At 46.6% G+C, this 23,489-nt stretch overlaps 1 protein-coding gene across 1 annotated transcript; it reads left to right on the top strand.

Moving 5' to 3' along the window:
• The first annotated feature begins 1,919 nt into the window (after nt 1-1,919).
• On the top strand, nt 1,920-23,329 carry GABRE (gamma-aminobutyric acid type A receptor epsilon subunit). Its single transcript, XM_010364285.2, has 9 exons — nt 1,920-2,034; nt 6,179-6,396; nt 6,846-6,913; nt 13,880-14,100; nt 15,159-15,241; nt 16,504-16,641; nt 20,591-20,743; nt 20,887-21,086; nt 21,370-23,329. The coding sequence occupies exons 1-9, from the start codon at nt 1,979-1,981 to the stop codon at nt 21,751-21,753; spliced, it is 1,521 nt and encodes a 506-aa protein (XP_010362587.1). The 5' UTR covers nt 1,920-1,978; the 3' UTR covers nt 21,754-23,329.
• The last annotated feature ends 160 nt before the right edge of the window (nt 23,330-23,489 follow it).

Here is a 23,489-nt window from a genome sequence, read left to right as displayed (position 1 = left end):
ACTGTGCTCAACCCAGGGGAATACAGGTAAATCAGAAAAACCTTCATTTCCCGGACTTCCAATGTCAGTGGAGGAAGAGACATGCATATAGGACACTAAAAATCCCAGGCTGGCTACAGTAAGGGCAGACATGCTCCTTTCCATAGCAGTCTGGTGTTGGACAGGACTGGCAGCCTTCTCTTCCTCATGGGCTCAGCAAAGCCGCCTGTTTGCCTGTTCCCTGCTCTGCAGCATTTTTCCCTAGGCAAAACTGGCTACATAATTTGCAGGGCCCAGGAAAAAATAAAAATGCAGGGCCACTTGTTCAAAAGTTATTAAAAATTTCAGCAGCAACACAGGAAAGAAAGTATGGGGCTCTTCCGTGCGCGTCAGGGAGCTGGGGTGAGGAGCTGTGCAAGCCTAAACATGTCCTGCAGTCTCTTCTTCTCTCTTGCACCATAGTCTGAAGGCAGCCCCAGGTCCTAGTGGACTGACTCATTGGTAGTAGGACACACACAGCTGCACATAAATCAGTGACATATTTGGTTGAGTGCCTATTGTGTGCCCAGAGCTCTGCTAAGTCTTAGGGATAGTGAAGACCCCAACAAGACATATTTTGTGTGTATGCATGTGTGTGTTTGTCACTGAGCTTACTTCAGTAGGAGAGATCCACTGTAAACAAGCTCATAAAAAAATGCCCAAGAAAATCATCAATGAGTGAGCAGTGTTGTGAAGAGCACAAAGCAGTGTGATATGCTTGGGAGGTGGAGTGGTGAAGAGGGTGTTTTAGATAAGTGTGGTAGAGCTAAGCCTCTTCAAGGATGCACACAGCCCTTTCTAGAGCAACAGGTGAGGATGCTGCTAGTGTCTGGCATCAGCTTGGTACACAAATCTTTGTCATTCCTTCTCTTTCTGAAGCAAATCAGAAGGATCTAGGTAAAGAAGACGAAGTCCAAGTACGCTTGAGACTCTTGACATGTCTCCCCTGAAGAGGGGCACTGCCCCTTCCCTCTCTGTGCCTTCTCATGTCTTCTTCTGCTATCACCTGGTGCCAAGTCTCCAGAAAGATTCAGCCATCCAGTCTTAAGGAGGTTTCCAAAGCCTCCTCTATTCCAGGTGGTCCCTCTCACACTCAGCGTCTGGGGCCAAAGCGGGAGGCACATTGTGGCAGTGTCCCCTTGGGGTTCAGAGAAAATTCTCCAGTGAATGTCTCTGCCTGGTCCTCTGTTGGCGGGTCCTCCCTGCCCCCAAATACCTGGGAATTTGCCCTGTGGAGTACCTCATATCAGAGCTTGCTGGGGAGACCCCTGTCTCTCTTCTTCCGTATGCCAAGGAAGGTGCTGAGTTACCTGGCTTCCTTCATACGACAAGACTTGTATTTCGAAAGACTGAAGATTGTGGGCTGAGAGCTGGGAAAACCAGAGAGGCAGCTAGGTTGAAGCCAGGAGACTTGGGGAAGCAACGGGGTGCAACAAGGGCGGGGAGGAAGCCACGGCTGGAGAGCACAGTTTGACCCCGCGGCACGCCAACGGGCGGGGGGGGGGGGTCGCCTCTGGGGCGTAAGCACATCCAGCCCCGCATCTTGTCCCTGAAGCAGCTCCCTGCCGGCCACAGCGTGGGGCCGCGAGTTTCCTCCGCCCAGGCCGTGCGCAGCTGGCTGGCCGCCTCCTCCCTCCCCCTCCCCCGCCCCTGGCTGTCTGGCAGTGCTGCAGTGGCGGCGGGGGGACTGGGGGCCTCAGCAACAGGGCTCCCGCCTCCTACCAGCGCCCGCGCGAGCCTCCCCCGCTCCCCACGGCAGCAGCCGTCACGTCGTCGGAGATTTCCATCGGGGCTGGGGGCGGGCCTGGGGCGGGGAGCGCGGGGCGGGGAGCGCGGGACGGGGCGGGGCGAGTGGGAGGAGTGAAAGTTGGAGCCCAGCAAAACCGTCCACACCGCGCTCAGTGCGTCCAGACCGTGAACCGCGACCTCCGCACAGGTGGTCGCGCCGGTCTCCGCGGAAATGTTGTCCAAAGTTCTTCCAGTCCTCCTAGGCATCTTATTGATCCTTCAGTCGAGGTGAGTCTCCATCCCGGGACCCGGGAGCCCTTCGCGCCCAGCTGCCTCTCCCTGGGAGCAGGGACGGCTCCCGGGATCCCTGCGGCCCCGCGTTCCTCGAGCCCCGCGCCCGCCTTGCCCCGGCCCTAGCGCGGGCTGGCTGAGTACTGCGTGCCCTCGATGCGCGCCAGCCTCCGCCCGGTTCACTGTAGGATGGATTCCCGGGGTCCTTGAAGGGGATCTCCAAAAGGAAGACAGGACGCCAAAAGGAAGATGGGACCCCAGTTCTTGGATTCCCGCTCTCAGAAGCACTGCGATGGCCTGGTGACAAGCACTCCTTCTCGGAGTCTTGCGCAGGAACAGGGGAGCAGCCCCGGGGGTGACCGGCCAGGGCAGGCTTCAGCTACTGGGGGGTCGGGGGTGCATTTTGAGAAGGCGGTGCGCGGGCTGAGGGAGCTTAACTGCGCCAAAAATGTGTGCGTGTTGCCTCGTCTGTTCTCTGCTGCTCACATTTTTTTAAGAGTGCCTACTGAGTTCCAGGCACTGCGCCAGGCAACTCTGACTTTCCTTGCTTCCCATGCCGCTGCTCCTGTTGGTGCCAGTCTCAGGCAGGAGCTTTGGTTTAGTCTAAGGGCTCCCGCAGCAGCTATACCCCCTCCCCACTGCTGACAGCCTCCCCCTTCCTTAACTCATCCCTAGACACCCTGCTGGGCCTTGGATAGACTGGAGCCAGAGGCCAGGAATATTATTCTCCTCTGAAGTCTGTGGTTTGGGTCCTAGATTTCAATCCCCTTCTCCCTTTTCAGGTTTCCCTTGAACAACCATCTTCCCTCACACCTTCTCCTCGCCCTCAGACTTGGCTAGGAAGGTTGTCCCCTAGATTTCTCGCTTTTTGGGGTGGAAGATGACTGCTTCGTTTCTTTTTTGTTGTTGTTGTTTTTTGAGATGGTTCCTGCTGGGTGTGAAGTGTCACAAGTTTGCGAGCTTCCTGATCTGTGGAGCTTTCTTGAAGTTTCCATGGCACTGGGCTTGTGTCTTGTTTATCTGTTGTGGGGAGCTAGGGTGACTTCTTTCCCTACCCCAGATTGCGTTAGCTCTTCAGAGAGGGGGATGTGTGGCTCCCTGCTGGCTCACTGGTGCCCTGGAGTGGGGCTAGCCTCAGCAAGGGCTTGGTAAATGTTTTTCTATGCGTGCTAGCAATTTCCAGTCATCCACATCCCTCCAAATGGAATTTGGACTAGTTGAGAAAGCTGACATGGTGACTGGCTAGGGCAAAAGATGGCTCTGGGATGGGGGAAATAAGAAGTGGGGGAGGTCAGAGAGGAAAACAGCAGGGAAACGAGGCTGGGGAAATGGAAACTACTCTTCAAGCATAGCAACCTGTGGTGCTAGGAAAGAGCTGGGAGGTGACAATGGGGTGTACTGGGCCACAGTGAACCACAAGACCTCTGTCTGGTCCAGGCTTAGCCTCAAATTATTTGTGTGACTTGGAGTACAGTCCTTCCTCTATCTGGGCCTCAGTTGGTCCATCTGTATAATGAAAAAGAGATCTGATTTAGAAAAAAATCCAACATCTTTTCTTATGCCCCCCACCCCCCACCCCACTTCTCACGCCACCAGCAGTCGACTGTTTGGGAGGGGGTAGTGCAGAGATTCAACTTCATGCTGGACCATTGTGTCTGGAGACATGTGAATGCCTGAAAAACTCCCCTGGAAAATCCCACTATTCCAGTGTATGAGTGTTTTTCAAGTTTTTATTCTTTCTAGCCTCAAAAGTGAGCTTAATGGCTGCCTGGGGAAAGGTATGCATTGTCAGCAGCTCTTTAACCCCAAGGACCTCAGGACGAGGTTTTATTTTGTTTGTTTGTTTGTTTGTTTTTAACTGGCAAAAGCCAATTTTAGGATTAAAGCCACCTTATGACCCTCTGCTATCATTTTCATTGCAGACCTAGTCTAGGGGCAGGAGGGCTTTGGTGGTCTGGGTGCTTTCGGGTTTATCTGTTTGCCTCTGCACTTTTAAACATGGGGCAGCTGGGAGGATCTTGTCCATGGATTTCAGACATCTGGGAGGGGCTGCTTCAGGCTTTTAGGTGGTCCTGTCTGGCAGTGCTCAGTCTACCACTGGCTGTCGGTTCTGATTGTGCCACGTTTCCAGCCACATCACTTATTTTGCAGGGTCTCAGGTCTCCATTTTCCCTCCTCTCTTCCCATAGTCACTGGCCCTTATCTTTTGAGATGGCTGGGAATTTGGCCTCAGGGAGAGAAGACATCTTCTAAATATGGCATTTGAAAGTAGAAACTGTATTTTCCAAGTCCAGTTCTTCCCTAGCCCACAATGGAAAGTAGCCACTTCAGACATGAGAAATGGTGTGGATTTGGCACATCTGTATGCCACTTAAGCAATTCTAACAGCTTGAAATACTGCAGAAAAATGCATTTTGCTGCCCAAGTTGGCAGTCCCTTGGTCTGCAATACAGGGGTCATGCCAATGTCTCTTGCCCTGTTTACCCCTTATTTTAGGAAACAAATTGCCTTATGGCTTAAAAAAAAAATCATTTTGGAAGTGTGACATGCCAGTATAAAAGCACAGACATCATGAGTGAACAGCTCAGTGGATTTTCACAAAGTAAACAGGCCCATGTAACCAACACCTAGATCAGGAAATACAGCATTGCAACCCCCTTACCACACCCCACCCCCCCACACACACGCATCTCCAAAATGCTTGTCCCTGTACACTTTCCTCCCCAAAGGAAACCGCTCTCCTGCCTTCCAATATCACAGATTAATATGGGATGATGGCTTTTTAAAAGACTTAATTATATATTTTTTAAAGACATATAAAAATAGAGGGAACAGTACACGGAATCTCCATGTAGCCATCCCCACCCCCACTGTTTGTGAATTCATGGCCACTCTTATTTTCTTTTACCCCACCCACTCTCCAATTCCGACTTAGATTGTCTTGAAGCATATCTCAGACATCATATCATTTTATATGTAATTGTTTTAGTATGTATTTCTAATCATTAAAGATTTCACAAGCATAAGAAACTACCATAATTACACCAAAAATTTAAGAATAATTTATTCATGCCTCAACTATCCACTCAGTGTTCAAATCTCTCCTATTATGTCATAAATGATTTCTGTTTGTTTTTTAAGAGTTTGCTTTTAAATAAAATGAGATCCAGATATTAGCAGGTGGGGCATTTTGATTTTTTGCAACACGTTTTTATGGAATTAGAACATGTATACAGAAAAGTGCTCAAATCATAAGTGTACAGCTGATGAGTTGTCAGAATATGACCACAGCGGTGTAAAGAAAGCCAAATCAAGAACCCGAACGTGAGCAGGACCTAAGAAGCCCCCTTTGTCACTGCCTCCCAGCAAAGGCAGCACTATCCGGACTTCTAACACCATCGGTGAGTTTCATACTTTGGCAGATGGCCTTTAACATTTTTGTTTAATTCAATTATTCTTACTAATCTTCTTCTTTTTCTTGGCTGTGGTGCATGGCTGTGGAGCTCAGGGTGGACTCCTGTTGGGCAGTCAGTTCCTGGATGGCTGTCTGTGGGTGGAGGACTCCTGCCTTTCCTGTTTAGACACCCACAAAGGCTGCTCTTTAGCCTCCTTCTCTTCATCTCCTTCCCCTGCCCCCAGTGCAACGAGTATTACACAACCAACAAAACTGCAAAATATTCCCACAATTTTCTGGTCCTCTCTGGGAGAGGCCACTCTGGCTTTCGCAAGAATTCCTCTCAGCCCTGGCCCTCTGCCTGCTCCTCACTCCCAGTTGGTGCTGGTCAGGCTGACTAGAGGCCAAGGCTAGTCGCAGTGGGCCAGTGCTCAGACATAAATGCCCTCTTCATTTCACGTGGAACATTCTTTTAAAATCTAGGTCTTGCTTTTGTTGATTTTTTTTTTTTAAATAAAAGAGTTATCATAAAAGAGGGACAGCATAGAAAGTCCCCAAAAAGCAGCAAGATTTAAAAGAAATTCACAAGCCTAATCTGTCACTGTCTTATAATTTGCTGTTACCAGTCACAATTTAACTAAGTTCTGTGTTGAAAACTTGTTTCGGTTTGCTTCTGTCCCAAGAAGCACTAGCTGGGGCCCCTACAGACTGCAGGGCAGAGCTTCATTTTTTGTTTGAATGTTCTAGGGTCGAGGGACCTCAGACTGAATCAAAGAATGAAGCCTCTGCCTATGATGTCGTCTATGGACCCCCGCCCCAGCCTCTGGAAAATAAGCTCCTCTCTGAGGAAACAAAGTCAACTAAGACCGAGACTGGGCGCAGAGCTGGCAAACTGCCAGAAGCCTCTCGCATCCTGAACACTATCCTGAGTAATTATGACCACAAACTGCGCCCTGGCATTGGAGGTAAGTGGCAGAAAAAAGTTCTTCCCCTCCTTAGAGGGTCCAGGGGTTGAGGGTATAAGGCACGGAGAATGGACCTGAGCAGTAACAGAGGGTGCCATGCACATGGACAAGAACATCTCTTGTTGACCTGTCAGGTAAGAGATATTAACTCTATTCTCAGCAGTGTCATTGACCTTGATCAAGACTTTTCCCTCTCTTGCCCTCAGTTTTTCCAATGGTAAAATGAGAGGACTAAACTAGATTTTTGATCTTCAAGATGTATGTCCAATTCTTAACAGTCTATGAGCTTGGTTTTGCCATGAAAGAACAAATAAAGAAATCGGATTAGCTGCTGAAATTGTGTGGTCCAACACTTACTTGACTCCCCTTTCATCCCCTCTGACTACTGCCTCCCCTGTCCCATGCCCCTGTTTGACACTTACCCTTTGCTGCTTCTGCTTATCTTACAGAGAAGCCCACTGTGGTCACTGTTGAGATCTCCGTCAACAGCCTTGGTCCTCTCTCTATCCTGGACATGGTGAGTACTAAGCTTTTCTTATGGTATTTCCTAGAAGCCCAGGGGCTGCCCTATAGGGCCTTCCACAGACTTCTGCTTTCTGCACTGTATTTCTGTTAACAACTCCAATAATTTATTTCTGGAGAGAGGAAGGGATTTTTTTGACCACTGGCTTGAGAATGAGACTGGAAAAGGTAAGTCCCTTGCTACTTGAAGAGGATCTTCAGAATCATGACCATATCTTCCAGTTTTTTCATTCAAAATAAAAATAATAAAGCAATTTTAAACACCACAATGGAATGCCTCTTTTCTTCTGATAATTATTTGTATGGACATAAGTCTAAAGTTACTAGCTCTTGCTCTAAGACTGTTTCTATATTTTTGTTCTACTTCCTTCTTTCCTTTTCCACTCATATAATCATAGTGTCAGCACTGCCCCCATTTAGCTTTCATCATCTCCCACCTAGAAAACACCTACTCCACCTACTAAGTTGGCCTCCCAAGTGATGCTCCTCCTGCAGTCCCAGCACTGCTTATTACATGCAGTTCACGGCCCTCCATGGTTGTATTCCTCTTCACCCTTTTAGAGACCATGTGCTTTGGTCACACTAGAATATTGGCATTCCCAGACCACCTTGTACCTCTGAGCTTTCATTCAAGTGATTTTCTATTTGGTATGCCATTGTTCCACTTTCTTACTTGTCAGCTGCCTTCTTTTTCAGTATCTAACTCAGACTGCATCTCATTCACAGCATCTCCCCTGACCTCCACACCTATTAATTGCTCCTTTCTTTCTCACACCACATTCCTGTCTTTGGCAGTTACATCTTTCCAGCTTCTATCACAGTTGTTTACCTGATCTTCCCTACATCATTTCATTGTAATTATCTGTGGTATGTTGGCCTTGCTGTCTCCTCCATGAGCTCCTTGATGTCAAGGGCTCAGTATATGTTAGCTAAGCAAATGAGTGATGAAAGATGCTCTGCAAGAATCACTTGCATCTGCAGAGCCTGACACTGAGGAAGGCTGTGGTAAGAAACTCCATCACAGCCACAGATCGCTTGGCCCAGGGCAAACAAAGTTTTAGCATACTCACAGGTACCCAAAAAGTGCCATGTGACTGGGTGAGCTTAGAGCCTTGGCTCTGAGATGGGCCTTGCAAATAGACCCTCAAAGCTAAGTTAACCTTCATGGAAAATCAAGGTGTTTACATAGGCTAAGTGGAAGAGCAAGGTTCCCCACCCCCCAACCATGAGACTTTGGCTGCCTGATTCTTCAGGCACACTACTTATGCCTTACTATGTGACAAATTATCCCCAAAACATAGTGTCTTAAAACAACAATCATTATCTCACTGTCTGTGTGGGTCAGGAATCCAGGCATGGCTTAGCTGGGTTCTCTGTTTCAGGGTCTCTCACAAACCTGTAATCAAGGTGTCAGCTAGGGCTGGAGTCTCATCTGAAGGCTCAACTGAGGGAGGATCCATTTCCAAGACCACTCACAGGATTGGCAGGATTCTGTTCTTCTCTGGCTGTGGTCTGGAGGTCTCCCTCCATCCTTGCCATGGGCACCTATCCACAGGGTAGCTCACAATATGGTAGCTGGCTTCCTTCAGAGTGAGGAAGAGTATGAGAGAAGGTGCTCAAGATGGAAATCACAGACTTTTTATAATCTAATTTTAGAAGTGACATCCCATTGCTTCTGTGGTGTTCTTATCAGACACAAATCATGAGGCCCATCCCAGAGTCAAGTGGAGGGGATTACAGAAGGGCACAAACACCAGAAAGTGAAGAACATTGGAGGACATCTAAGAGTCTGCCTGCTACACATGATCATGATGTTCTTCTTTTGAGTAACTCCTAGAATTGAGTTGCTGAGAACTAACAAGGAATAACAGAAGCATAGAGCAGATAGATGTTTTTGAGTTTCTGTTTACATTTTAAAATTGGTGGGTTTTTTTTTTTTTTTTTTGACTCTTCCCTGGATAATCAGATTTACTTTTTGCTGTTACCAGTGTGTTTACCACTATGAGAATTGTAGTCTCCTTTTTGTGTTGCAGTTTACCTTTTTAAAAATGGGTATGAATTTAGCAATTAGTTTTGCTAGCATTGTTTATAAACTAAGAAACACTAAGTTCTGTGCAAGAACCAGAGGTTGAGGGCTTGTGGTCCCACCATTGTTGTCATTGTTGACCCTTTCAAGTCATTGGTGTAGGAGTGAGAAAGTGGCTCAGGATGCTATTCTAGCTGGGCAGACAGCCTCCTGCAGCAGTCTCTGCTTCTCCTCTTTAGCATGCCAAAAGCCAAATATAGTGCTCAGTCCACAGTAACCTCATGGCTCCCAGAAATTGCATAGCTGTTTATTTGTTCGTTTCTTCTAGTTCTCTGTTCCTTTGGCTTGACTTTAAGGCACTGCCAACCTTATTTGGAAGCAACCAGTCTAATTTCCAACAAGCTGGCTTGCTCCTTCTTCTCTAACATGTCAATCTCCACCCAATTGGTGGTGGCTAAATTTCCTTAGGTGGAGTGGAGAGAACACACACATTGACAAATGGAGAAGAGGGCGCTAAGTTGCCTTGGTTTGCTTTCTGGGTGAGATAGAGCATCCTGTAAAATTGAAGAGTAGTGGAGAATTTGTGACTAAAATCTCCTTGCTGTTTGGGAAACCAATTTCTATCTACAAGAGCCCTTGTAGCAGAGCAGTAGCCCCACTCACAGTAGCTGAATGCCCTGTCTCTTCTTGCTCCATGGCTATTCATGCTGCCAGCAGTGGCCTCACCTGACAATGCTTGAAGGACATAGTCTAATAACCCAGCAGTCACCAAACCTAGCATGGAACACAGGACTCGTTCAGAAAAGAGCCAACAACTTTATTTTCTTTGGCCAGTAAGGTGGCACTTTAGCCTGAGCCAAGTGTCTTGAAAATTCCAAACCCTCACATGTGGTGTTAAATTGTCCTGAAATGTCTTGCATTCTACATGGTTCCAAATAGTTCTGTAAAGCTGTGGGAGGTCCCTGTTCTGTGGTGTACTTGGTAAGGAGGGGACGCATGTCTCTGCCACACAGTCACAGAACAGGCCAGTACCCAGTACATGCTTATCTCCTTGGATCCTCATGACAACCTGCATGGAAGCCAAAGCTGCCATTAGGACATGGATCCCTGTTTTACATTTGAGGAAACTGAGCCTTCTCAGAAATGTGAGTCCCAGCATTGGGTACATAGTTGGTGTAGCTGCTTGAGGGGAGTTTCAACACCTTTCAGTCAGATGTTGTGTAGAAAGCAGGCCTTGTCCTCCAGGAAGGAAACCTGAGCGCACGGTTTTGTAACACCCAGTCTGAGATTAAAAGGCAATGAACAATCTGGGAATCACTGAGCATTGTAGCATTACTAGTTACTAACGCTTTTTCTTGCTGTGGTAATTATCGCAGTTGATTCTAGTTCCAAAACACTGAACTTCTAGAGTTTCGGCTGACCTAAAAGAGATGTACATCGTAAGCTCGTTTGTCAAACTGGGGAAAAAGTGAAGTGTTAGTTATCAATTGATATGTAATGAACTCACAATTGTCAAATAGAAATAAATGCTCATTTGAAACACTTCATAACATAGAGCATAAGCACAGTGTGAGTGCAGAGGGAAAGGCTTCCCACTGGCTACCAAGCAGTTCACAAGGCCTGGGAATGAAGGAGGCTCTGCTGGCCAAGTTTAAACTGCCAGCCACTTGGGACCGTAGAAACACTTGGAAGGCTATTTGTGGAGGCAGGTGGGGCAGGGTGGGGTCAGAGGCTCTCATACAAATGGGAGCCAGGTTCTGCCAGCTCTTTTCTGTCTGCTTCTCTGGCCTACTCCAGGGAACATTCTCAGTCTTCCCTTCCATGGTTGGCTCCCAGCAGTTTGGTGGCTGCTTTTACAATCTTTGGTCCTGGGCAGCAAAGGCAATCAGGGATTTTCTTGATTTCTTCCCCGAAGGTCGTGCCCGCCTCCATGGTTGTGGGTATGCATTGTTTGATGCAGAAGAACTCAGCAGAAAGACCTAGGGATTCTGCAGAGAAAATTGGACCTTGGTACCTAAAGAGATTGTTGGTGCAAGTGAAAGCAATCCCAGGGCCAGGCTGCCATTGACTATTTGTGTGACTTTGGATAGCCCCCTTTCTCATAGAGCCTTAGTTTCCTTATCTCTAAAATAACTCAGAGTTCTGCCTTGGTCTACTTGTGGTACTTGCTGTTCGAGCTACTTGGAGTTCTATTGCAGTAGGGTTTTTTCCTCCCTTCAACACCAGTGGTGCAAATTTCTAGCTTCTTCCTATTAAATATCATTGTTGATGTTTAACAGATATTTTAGGGGACAGACAATATCTGGAGACCAAATAATCATGGATATATCTATGCACACGCACACACCACACATTCAAAGGTTACAGGCACTTATTTGAAAGTAAAAAATAAAAATAAAAAAAAAAAATAAGTGAAAGAAAAAAAAGATTCTCTTTGTTTAAAGAACATGAGACTAAATAGATGTTTCTCTTGTGACTTAAAGCACTTCTTTCTTCTTTTTTTTCCCCCGAGATGGAGTCTCACTCCATCACCCAGGCTGGAGTAGAGTGGCGTGATCTCTGCTCACGTCAACCTCCGCCTCCCAGGTTCGAGCAATTCTCCTGCCTCAGCCTCCCAAGTAGCTGCGACTACAGGCACCTGTTTCCACACCCTGCTAATTTTTGTATTTTTAGTAGAGACAGGGTTTCACCATGTTGGCCAGGCTGGTCTTGAACTCCTGACCTCATGATCTGTCCTCCCAGAAGTGGCCTCCCAAAGTGCTGGGATTACAGGCTTGAGCCATGGCGCCTGGCCTGCAAAACACTTCATTTTTATTGTAATTCTGGAGAATGAAGGATTGGGGTTAATTAACATTTGTGCTCCCCAAATAAAATCTGAAAGGGGAAACTTCACTGTATGCTGTCAACGGTGTGTGTGCTTGTAAATTTTTAAAACAATTTTGAGCTGGGATGTTTGATTTACTGTGGAAATGTGGGGACTGAGAGGGTGTTGACCTGGCTGGAGTAGCATCACAGCCTACACAGGAGCAATAAGATGAAGAGCCCAGCCCATGGAATTAAGCCACCATTGCCTGTCTGTTTCTAGATGAAATCTATCCTCTGAGACTGTGACCTAGTTGGGAATTATATTTTATTTTGGAACACCTGGAAATAGAAAACTCCTACAGCCAAACTCATGCCGCTTTCCTCTGTACAAACCTAAGTGGATTCCAAAGGGTCCATCTACTTGATAAGCCCATCACAGAATGGCATGGAGCCTTTGCCCACTGGTAAAGGGACAGTCTCAATGTAACCTCTGGAAACAGGGCAGTTTTTTTTGAGGTGGGGGGCATTTACAAATTATGTATAGTCTCCCATCTAACAAAGAGGATAACAGGGAAAGATGCAAGTTTTAGCCAAGGTCACAAGAACATTTATTTAAGACTTTGATTATAAATGGAAACAATTCTACAGAAAAAAAAAAGTGAGACTGTCACTAGAGTCTAACAGTTCTCCTTGGCCTCCACATTACCTTGAAATCATTTATTTGTAGGGCACATTCAGTTTTCTGTAGTGTCAGTCAGTGTCTTCTGGGTATTTTCTAATCTTTTTTATTTTGACATAATTCCATGTTTATATTTCCAAGTGTGGGCATAGTGTACAGACATGTCATTTTTAGTGATCCAGTCCTATGTTGTCTTATTGTTTACCTAAGTGAAATGTTCTCTTACTCTCACTTATAAGGAAACATAAAAACAACTGGATAGTTGTAGTGACACATAAACCTTAAACATGTGCTAATGAAAATCCTCAGAATCTATAACATCAGAGCTAACAGTACCTTTAAAGATTACCAAATCTCACCTATCCCATTGTTATGTTCACGTTGATCATGTATACCTAGTGACCATAGGCTTCCTTAATTCAACTGCATTAATCCAGTAGTCTTGACTATGGTGTGACCAGCAAGGTGCTCTAGATTTCAGTTTTATCCAGTAGTGTCTTTCAATTTGCTCCATGTCAGTAAGATTTGCATGGACCATAGTCACATTTGCCATTCTGTTGGGCAACACTTTCCCAAAGTGTGGAATCATTTTAAAATGTGTGGTTGACCTTGTAGGATAAACACAGCACAAAGTGAGTAGTAGTGCTATGGACCAAGTACTAACAAGTACTACCACACTTTGGTGAAAAGAGTTTCCTATGAGTAGACTGTCAGTTGACTGTGCAATCCTTGCAGATCTATTGGTAAAACCAGTGGTTGGGTTGTTGAAGCCGAAAACTTTTAGTCATGAATGTCTACCCCACAGAAAAGACTCAGGAGGGCAAGACTGCAACCTTCAGGTGCCTTTCCTTGATTCAATGTTGGCTCTGATTTAAGATCACAACCAATTTAAGCTACTGTCAAGAAAAAATAAGAAATGCTCCATTAAAGATATGTGTTAATTGTAAGATGCACCATGACTTCAGAAATGTGGGAAAAAGACAGATTCAATGTCATACCATTTCTGGAGATCTCTCCTCTGGAATTGAAACTAGACCTGCTCTATGTGTTACCTGAGAACAGAATGGGGATTGTAAGAGAAAGTAGTAGGAAGCTTTGTTTAGGGCAAACTTTTCTATTGTCCTGAGTTGTGTGAGTATTGTGTTAACTGCTGCATGACATGAGGACCTAGCTCCCCTTGCTCACAGTAATCAAGCAGGGTATGACTGACTTCTCATTTGGGATCATTAGGCTTGGTAACCTCTGAATTCTCTTCTAGTTCTGACATTGGAAGAGTCTTTGAGCAGAGAAAAGGGACCTGATCCCACTCCTGCTTCCTGGTCTAGTGCTCAATACATTCCACCACATCGCCTTCAGGATTCTAGGTTAGGAAGTGGCAAACAATATGTTTGCATGTGAATGTCCTTTTTCTGTTCATACCCAAGTATGTGCTTTTCTGTCCTTCCCACCAGGAATACACCATTGACATCATCTTCTCCCAGACCTGGTACGACAAACGCCTCTGTTACAACGACACCTTTGAGTCTCTTGTTTTGAACGGCAATGTGGTGAGCCAGCTGTGGATCCCGGACACCTTTTTTAGGAATTCTAAGAGGACCCACGAGCATGAGATCACCATGCCCAACCAGATGGTCCGCATCTACAAGGATGGCAAGGTGTTGTACACAATTAGGTATGTGAAGCCTCTGGAGTCTCAGCTCCTGGAATTCCCTCTCCCCTTCTGATAATTTTAGCTAAAGATCTATGGGGAGAGATCTCATCCTGAATGATACCTCTAAGGGCCTGCCCAGCTTTCCTAGACCATGAGCCCAGCCCCCTTATGTAACAGATATAGAGGCCTCAAAATAGAAAGATATTGCTTAAAACCACACACCAAGTTTGTGGCAGAGCTGGAACTGGTACCCAGTTACTTGGCTCTGAGTCCAGAGCTCCCCCAACTAGGATGTGCCAGTACGACTGCATTACCTAGACAATTCCATCCTAAGTGGGTACTGGATATAAAGATACGTCCACAGTGGTGAAATTGTTCAGGCAGAGCAGCAGCACGGTAGTAGCAAAGGTACCTAAGACCAGGTTGGATACTTGAATGCCCAGCAGGGGAAGATTGCATGTGGGGGCAGGAAGGTAGGGGAGAGTAGGGAGGATGTTGGCAGGTCTTGGAAACTAGGCTGGGCGAGAAAACAAAAACCGATCGAAGTTGGTCCATACGTTTCTCTAATGATGGAGCCCAGAGTAGCCAGATAGTTCTAAGCTGTTTGTTTGTTTGCTTGTTTGTTTTGTTTTGTTTTCTCTCTTGTTATCTCTCCTTTGAGCTTTTTGTCTTAAATTCTACTGAGGGCCAAGCACGGTGGCTCACACCTGTGATCCCAGCACTTTGTGAACCTGAGGCAGGCAGATCACTTGAGGCCAGGAGTTCGAGACCAGCCTGGCAATCATGGGAAAACCCTGTCTCTACTAAAAATGCAAAAATTAGCGGGGTGTGCTGGTGCTAATTCCAGCTACTCAGGAGGCTGGGGCATGAGAATCGCTTGAGCCTGGTAGGCAAGAGGCTGCAGTGAGCTGAGATCATGCCACTGCACTCTAGCCTGGGTGACAGAGTGAAACTCCGTCTCAAACAAACAAACAAAAAAATTGACTCCGGCCATTCATTGGTGGTAGTCCTTAGACCAAAGTTGGGTGGATACGGAAGTGCTTAGGGCCAGCCTAATGAGGCTCCTTTCTCCCTTCCAGGATGACCATTGATGCTGGATGCTCACTCCACATGCTCAGATTTCCAATGGATTCTCACTCTTGCCCTCTATCTTTCTCTAGCTGTGAGTACCTTCTTAGGTTTCTGGGGCCCCAGAAATATGCTGGGCTCCTTCTTTCTCTCATCCTTGCCATTTACATTTTTCTGCCTCTGCTTTTCTCCTAAAATGCTGCCAAGTTGTGCAGGGCTTCCATCGTCCACCCTCATTTCCTTTCCTGCCACCAATATTGTGTTGTGTCCCTTCCACGTGCCTCTGAAGTGTATCTCAAGTATGGCTGCTCCTCTCCATCTCCACTAGCACTACCTTGGTTTAGGCCTTTGTTATCTTCCACTTGAACTTTTGCCACATCTTCACTTTGAAACTGCAATGTCCAAAACGAAATTCATTGTCTCCTCCAAACCTCTACCACCAAAACAAGTGTGTTGCTTCTGGGTTCCCATCTGTCTCATTGAAGAGGACCATCACTCACCCAGTTGTCCAAATCAAGAACTTTGATATTCCCTCTCCCTCATCTCCTGCATCTAATCAATCAGCACATCCTGTTGGTGTTTCCTCCCAGTCTCTATCGATGCTGTCTATTTCTCTGCACCCTGTCACAGCTTCACCTGCATTAATTTAATTCTGTCTGGATTGCTACACCAACCTCCTTGTCAGCATGCTGTCCTCACAGAAGGATCAGAGGGACCTAGCTGAAGGGTCACCTAGATTGAGTCACTTCTTAGTCTCAAATCTGCTGTTAACTCTCATGGATCAATTTGAAATTCCTTAGAATGAACCTCAAGGCCATTCATGAACTGGACCCTGCCGCCCAATCGTGTGCACCTCATCCACTGTGAGCTAGCCATCCTGAACTTTTGGCCTTTCCACAATACACCAGGTGGTTCACCTTTCTATGCTGCCCCTTAACCCCTTTAAACTCATTCTTATTGAGAATATTTACTTGAGTTTCAAGATTTAATGGGAATATCACCTGCCTTGTGAAGTCTTTTCTGCGTATGTCCCCAAGTGATCTTTATCTACTTTGTTTCCCCTATGTTCCGTGGACATAGGTTTTTCAGAGGTCCTCCAAAAATCACAATAGTATACTCACTGTCTTATAAAATTAAATGTGATTGCTTAAGGGTAGGGTTCATGCCTTGCTCATCTCTGTATTTCCAGCCCAGGGCCTGATACTGAGGAATGCTCAGTAAACACACTCATTGAATGGACTTCAACAAGGCCAGAAACAGGACTCCAAGGCATTGTGCAGACTGACTCCATGCTATTGGAGACCTCAGGTGGGCTTCCGAGTCTCATACGACCCTCTTTCTCACATTGCTTTCCAGTTTCCTATCCTGAGAATGAGATGATCTACAAGTGGGAAAATTTCAAGCTTGAAATCAATGAGAAGAATTCCTGGAAGCTCTTCCAATTTGATTTTACAGGAGTGAGCAACAAAACTGAAATAATCACAACCCCAGTTGGTAAGTGTGCCAGGGCTTGGCAGAAATCCAGGAAGGTGGTAGGGATGATTGGAGATGGCCATCCATACGAATGCTTCGCAGTCATCCCATGGAAATACTGTAAGATATGGCTCCTGCCTTATAATTGCTAAGCACTTACAACTGTTTGCAGAGGAAACTGAGACTTTGTAACTATGTCTCAGTCTCATCTGCAAAGAAGTAAGTGCCTTGCCAAGCTCCTTGAGAGGTTAGGTAAGTAGATAAAGTTCTGCTGCTGTCAGAATGTGCAACTGGCTTTTTCATGCAGACCCTTCAGTTTCAAGGTTACAATACTGACCTCCTTGGATGACTTTGGGGAATGGAGCTCTTATGAGTTCTCCACACCCAGAACCAATCCAATCTGGTTGAATGGGAAGCAAAGTCCATTGTAGTGGGAGGTGGAGGCTAGAGTTCTAATGTCACCTAGTTTAAGGCTGGGAAAGTCTGGAGGAAGTTACAGCAGCTACAGTGGCTGCTGCATTGACATTTGTCTTAAAGGAACAAGTCTAAAAAGCACAGATTCTTGTCAAAGGCTTCATGGTGGATTCAACATAGACATAGTGACCACTGGTTTTCTGACCTTTTCTCTAACAAAGACTAAAGGGGAAGGTCCTGGGTATCTTACACTTCAGTTCCCAATTAGATGTGAGCATCTTCACTTATGTTCCTAGGTGATCTGAATGAGGAGCCAAGGGACCTCCCCAGGGTAGCTCCCAGAGCAGCCCTGGAAACAGTCTTCACACATCCTGACCAAGTTCAGGGCAGTGAAGGTACTGCCCTCATCGTTTCCAGAATGTGGATGGAGCCAGTCACTCAACCAGCCATTTGTCATGAGAGGCATCTTGTTCTGCTACCATGTGACTAGGCAGAAAATCTGCTTTTTTTTCATTTGTTGAATCAGTCTCTGGTTGAGGGAAAGCTCATGCTCATGTGGCTAGAACTTTGCTTGCACAGTATTAGACAGGGGCAAAGCGCTGGGCTACCTTACAAATACTTGCCTTTTTTCTTGGGGATTCTGGGGAAGCAGTTTTACTACCTTGCTCTTCTGCCAGCTAACCATGGGCCCCCTCTTGGCTTTCTGCACTTCAGCTTTTCCCAGATTGGTGGGTACCCATCATCAAAAGTGACAGAGAAGATAAGGCCCAGGGGCTTTCAAGTCACTAGTGGTTCCGTTTAGTAGATGATTGTGCATTGTTTCAAAATGGTGCCCTAGTGACTACAAAGCCCCAGAGGCAGCATCATCATCAAAGCGATGACAGTGGGTAAGCACCAGACCTCCTTGGGAGTGAGGAGGATTCTTGAGGAGAAAAGAAGTCTTCTTTCTCCTCTGCTGGAGACTAGTTGATCTTGAGACATGGTTCCTTCAATGTCAGAGTTATCTTTGGGACTGGTCTCAAATTCTTCCAGTTGGACCCTGGGGCAGGTCTCTCCACCTGGAGCATACTTATGTGCTCAACTCCTAAGGGTTCAGAATGCAGTGGTAGCCTGCTACTCTGGCCATCTTGGACCTTGATCCAGAGAATCTCTGCTTCAGGAGGTTCTAAGAGAGTCCAGCCCTGCCACCAGGGAGTGGCTTGTCCTTCACTGATGGCTGTGGAGCCTCTGATGGAATATTATTGCTGGTCAGGAATCCACTATCTTACAAGGAGGTTTCCTTCTTCTCTAGACAGTTCTGTTCATTAGAAAACTCATCTGAAATTTGAGTCTCTGGAAGTTCCACACATTAGGCTTAGTTCTTTTTCCTTGGAACTATCCAGCTTATGTTAGTTCAGCCACTGTTTCACAGGGCTGAGATTAAAGGATCGGCATTATCATTCCCGGCATGGATCATAGTCTGTTGTAGTCTACATAGCCCTAGTTTATTTTTCTTCCCTTATTCTTCAAAGCTTTGGGTCCATTCATTCTTCTAGTCCCAGTCCTCTGGACATGGTCTTTCTAATTGTGTCCCTCTGACACTGCAGTGACCAACCATTATCTGATCAGAGGATAAGAGTTCAAGCAGAAAACCAACTTTAGCATATATTTTTTTGCTTTGGTTCCTCAGCCCCAGATATATTGTTTTCCCTACCCGTGCTTCTCTCACTCCTGAAGAAGAAGAAAATGTGTGTTAGCATCTTTCTCGTCCTTCAAGACAAATTGGCATCTCTTGACGAGCCGCGAAGGTTCTTTTTTGGCCAGAATAAATAAAATTAAAATAGAATCATCCAACAGAATAATGAATCTTCTTGCAACAAGAATATATTATATAAACCCAGCAATATTGCAGGGCTTGGGTATAACTAATTAGAAGTGTCTTAAATTGCAGTCAAGATCCCACGGCAAGAGGACTTTTGATAAATACATTCTGGCCAGTAGGCAAGTGCGAGGGTGGTCCGTGCAGCAGCCCTGGAGGAGTTCTATCCCAAAAGTGTGCTCAACACACAGGTTTCCCACTGACAACAGGTTGCTCCCTTGCCTTTTTCCAGAAGAATCTGAGAAGCCTTGCTCCTTGAGTTTCAGTGCTGCCAAGGTGAGTAGGAAAGGCTACTCTTCTCATTCGGCTCCAGCCCACCCAGACCTGCTGGGCAGTTGATCCACTTTCCAAAATAGGAGGACACACGGACAGGTTAGTGCTCTGGTCTGCTTCACAAAGCTGTTGCCTGACAGGAGCAAGAGTTACTGAGTATCTGCTGGGTTCCAGGCTGTTCTGAGCTTGGATGGGCAGGGGCTAAGCCACAGGGCCTGCATGAGCCCTGCCTTGAAGGGACTTAAAAGCCCACCTAATTATAGGCCTAGGAATTCTATAGTATTGCAACTCCAATGTGATGCTGAAAGTGGAAAATGATGTCCTGGGCTCCGAGAAAAGCCCACACAAGCCCAGGAGTCATGATAGCATGCAGAGTGCTTGGGGAGGGTGTATCAGAGCATAAAGCAGCATGAATGGTACAAAAGAAGATGCCAACTAGAGATATAGGTTGTCATCAGGTCCTGGAGGAACCATGACCATCTAACTGAGAGTCATGACCAAGGACACAATGTCCAAGTGACTGTGAGGACCTCAGTCTGCCCTTGGATGTGTACGCCACAGAATGGATATCTGGAGGGCTGACTTAAATGTTCATTTTAAGCTTATTCTTCTCTTTTCCTGAAACACTCAATTTGGGTTAGGGGTCATAGACTAAGACAAGAGAGTCCAAGGATAGAATATTGGTGTAAAATTGCAGGCTATCTCAGGAAATCTGTGAGCAGATGGGATTGGCTTTGGGTAAGGTGTGTGTGTAAAATGTCAGTTGGAGCTGGGTCATAGTGGGCCTTTTACATCAGATTCCAGAGTGTGGATTGAGTCTATATAGCTCATGTGAAACAGGGAGCCATCAAAAGCTTGGGGAGCAGGCCATTGCCGGTTTTGACCATCTGTGGAGCAGTGCTCACTCACTAAGGCATTTTGCCATCGTATGAATGTGTAGAAAGGAGGCCGAAAGCATTCTGTGCTTCTCCGCCACAGCACAGACTTCCCTAGTCTCATTTGCTGAGAGTAGACATTCTGAGGGCCAGCAGCGCAGGTGTGATGTGCCTCAGTGGATATGAAGCCCTCAGTCAGCCATCTGGATATCAGCTGCGTGGGCATGATATCTAGAAGGCTAACTGATTTTTTGCTTTCACCTGACTCTCTTGCCAACCTACAGAGACAGACAGTGGGTGCGGGACAGTGAACTGAGAAAGAAGCTATTAAAATTCTGGCCTTGGCTTAGCTCTCAACTGGTCATTGGTCTTGCAGTAAGTCTTTTTTCTGGGCTTCTTCTGGTCCTATTTGTATGTATTGCATTGTAACATCATGCCTCTATCCTAGGGAATACTATGAGCTGGACAGTGAGACCCTTACTGTGCATGTCCTGTTAAGGGGGACCCTCATGTCAGCACTGTAATGCAGTGATGATTTTGTGTCTTTCAGGTGACTTCATGGTCATGACGATTTTCTTCAATGTGAGCAGGCGGTTTGGCTATGTTGCCTTTCAAAACTATGTCCCTTCTTCCGTGACCACGATGCTCTCTTGGGTTTCCTTTTGGATCAAGACAGAGTCTGCTCCAGCCCGGACCTCTCTAGGTAAGAGGAGAAAGAAGTATACGCATAGGCACATACCTGGGAATTGGCTGGGCCAGGGCAGAGTTGCCTTGTCATGGAGTCCTTCAACCTATGTCGTATATAGGTCAGGAACTGAGCCCACCTCCACTCTTGTGCTCTTGCAGGGATCACCTCTGTCCTAACCATGACCACGTTGGGCACCTTTTCTCGTAAGAATTTCCCACGTGTCTCCTATATCACAGCCTTGGATTTCTATATTGCCATCTGCTTCGTCTTCTGCTTCTGTGCTCTGTTGGAGTTTGCTGTGCTCAACTTCCTGATCTACAACCAGACAAAAGCCCATGCTTCTCCGAAACTCCGCCATGTATGAGCTGGGTATGGGAGTGGTGGCAAGGCTTTGGAGTGTGGAGACATGCTAGCAGGGGTACTGGGGTTATGGCACATGGATGGTCAGTTTGCTGAGTAATGGAATGTTACCCAGGGTGGTGGGGGAGTTGAATCAACTTCCTGATGTAATGGTGAGAAGTTCGAGGAGAAAAGCCAAGATATGGTGTGCCAAAGACAGTTTCCAGAAAATCCGGAGGCAGCACTTATACTTGGGTTCTCTTCCCTTGACTTTTCCCCACTTCTTTCCTTGTCCATTTTAGCCTCGTATCGATAGCCGTGCCCATGCCCGTACCCGTGCACGTTCCCGAGCCTGTGCCCGCCAACATCAGGAAGCTTTTGTGTGCCAGATTGTCACCACTGAGGGAAGTGATGGAGAGGACCGCCCGTCTTGCTCAGCCCAGCAGCCCCCTAGCCCAGGTAGCCCTGAGGGTCCCCAGAGTCTCTGCTCCAAGCTGGCCTGCTGTGAGTGGTACAAGGGTTTTAAGAAGTACTTCTGCATGGTCCCCGATTGTGAGGGCAGTACCTGGCAGCAGGGCCGCCTCTGCATCCATGTCTACCGCCTGGATAACTACTCACGAGTTGTTTTCCCAGTGACCTTCTTCTTCTTCAATGTGCTCTACTGGCTTGTTTGCCTTAACTTGTAGGTACCAGCTGGTACCCTGTGGGGCAACCTACCCAGTTCCCCAGGAGATCCAAGCTCCTTGCCGAGGCAGTTGGAGGAAAGCAGCAGCAGCAGCAGGAGCAACTAGAGTTTTTCCTGCCCCGTTCTCCAAATAAAAGCCTGCAGAGGGTTTGTCTTTGCTGCCCCTCTCCCTGACCTGGCCCATTCACTGAGTCTTCTTAGCAGCCCATTTCAAATTATTAAAAATGGGCCACCTTCCTCTTCTTCAAGGAGCATCCATGATGCTCATTGCTAAAAATCGTAGCCATCTAGTGATCAGCTCCCTAAAACCATGCCTAAGTACAGGCAGATTAGCTATCTTCCAACAATGCTGACAACCAGACAATTACTGCATTTTTCCAGAAGCCCACTATTGCCTTTGTAGTGCTTTTGGCCTACAGTTCTGGCCTCAGTCTCAAAGTGTACCGACTAGTTGCTTGCCTATACCTGACACCTCATTAAGATGCTAGGCAGCAGTATAACAGGAGGAAGGGATCCCTCTCCTTTGGTCAGATTAGTATGTTCTCAGTTCTCTCTCCCTGCTACCCCTTTCTCTGCAGATATATAGGCACTGGCATTATCCCTTTAGGAAGAGTGGGGGCAGCAAGAGAGCCTATTTGGGACAGCATTCCTCTCTCTCTGCTGCTGTGACATCTCCCTCTCCTCACTGGCTCCATCTTTCATCTGCACTACCAATTCAATGCCCTTCATCCAATGGGTATCTATTTTTGTGTGTGATGATACTAACTACTCCCTGCTTTATATGCCACCTTCTTCCTTCTCTTTCACCCCTGTGACTTTTTCTGTAACCTCCCCAGTGACTTTGCCTAGCCCTGACCCAGACACTAGGCCTTGGTGAGGCTTCCTGGGGCCAAGAAACTAAGGAAACTTGGCTTTGCAGCAGGCATTACTCGCCATTGATTGGTGCCCACCTAGGGCACACCATAGGAGTTCTATCACTTGCTTGACCCCTGGACCCATAAACCAGTCCACTGTTATACCTGGGGCACTCTAATGATCACAATCAATCAATCGAATTTCCTTAAATTTGTATGGCACTGGAACTTTGGCAAAGCACTTTTGACAAATTGTGTCAATTTGGAGCTTCATGATAGCCCTGTGACATCTTTAGGGCAGGATTCTTATCCCCATTGTGCAGATGGAAACCCTGAGGCACAGATTTCTATGAGACTGTGGATCTCACTGGAAGCTATCCAAGAGCCCACTGTTGCCTACTAGACCACATGACAGGGCTAAGCAACTCAGTTCACCATGGTTCTATTCTGTCACCTCTGCTGGCACACCAGTGGCAGGGCCCAGAATGGTGACCTCTCTTTAGCTCAATTTCTGGGCCTGAGGTGCTCAGACTGCCCCCAGGATCAAATCTCTCCTGGCTCTAGTAACCCAGTGGAATGAATCTGGACATGCCCCAATGCTTCTATATGCTAAGTGAAATCTGTGTCTGTAATTTATTAGGGGGTGGATAGGGTGGGGTCTCCATCTACTTTTTATCACCATCATCTGAAATGGGGAAATCTGTAAATAAATATATCAGCAAAACATTCAAGGTGTGGCTGGTTTCTCTGGCGTTCAAGTTTGTTCTCAGCCCACGTTTTAAACCTGAAATCCATGACCCGAATCTTTGCTCCCCTCTCCCATCCATAATTTCCAGACCTGCCAGGCATGGACCATGTACCCTTCTCTCATTAGTAAGGAACG

Source organism: Rhinopithecus roxellana, chromosome 7 (genome assembly GCF_007565055.1).
Source record: "Rhinopithecus roxellana isolate Shanxi Qingling chromosome 7, ASM756505v1, whole genome shotgun sequence".
Lineage (NCBI taxonomy): Eukaryota > Metazoa > Chordata > Mammalia > Primates > Cercopithecidae > Rhinopithecus > Rhinopithecus roxellana.
This window is presented reverse-complemented; position numbering and strand designations above follow the sequence as displayed.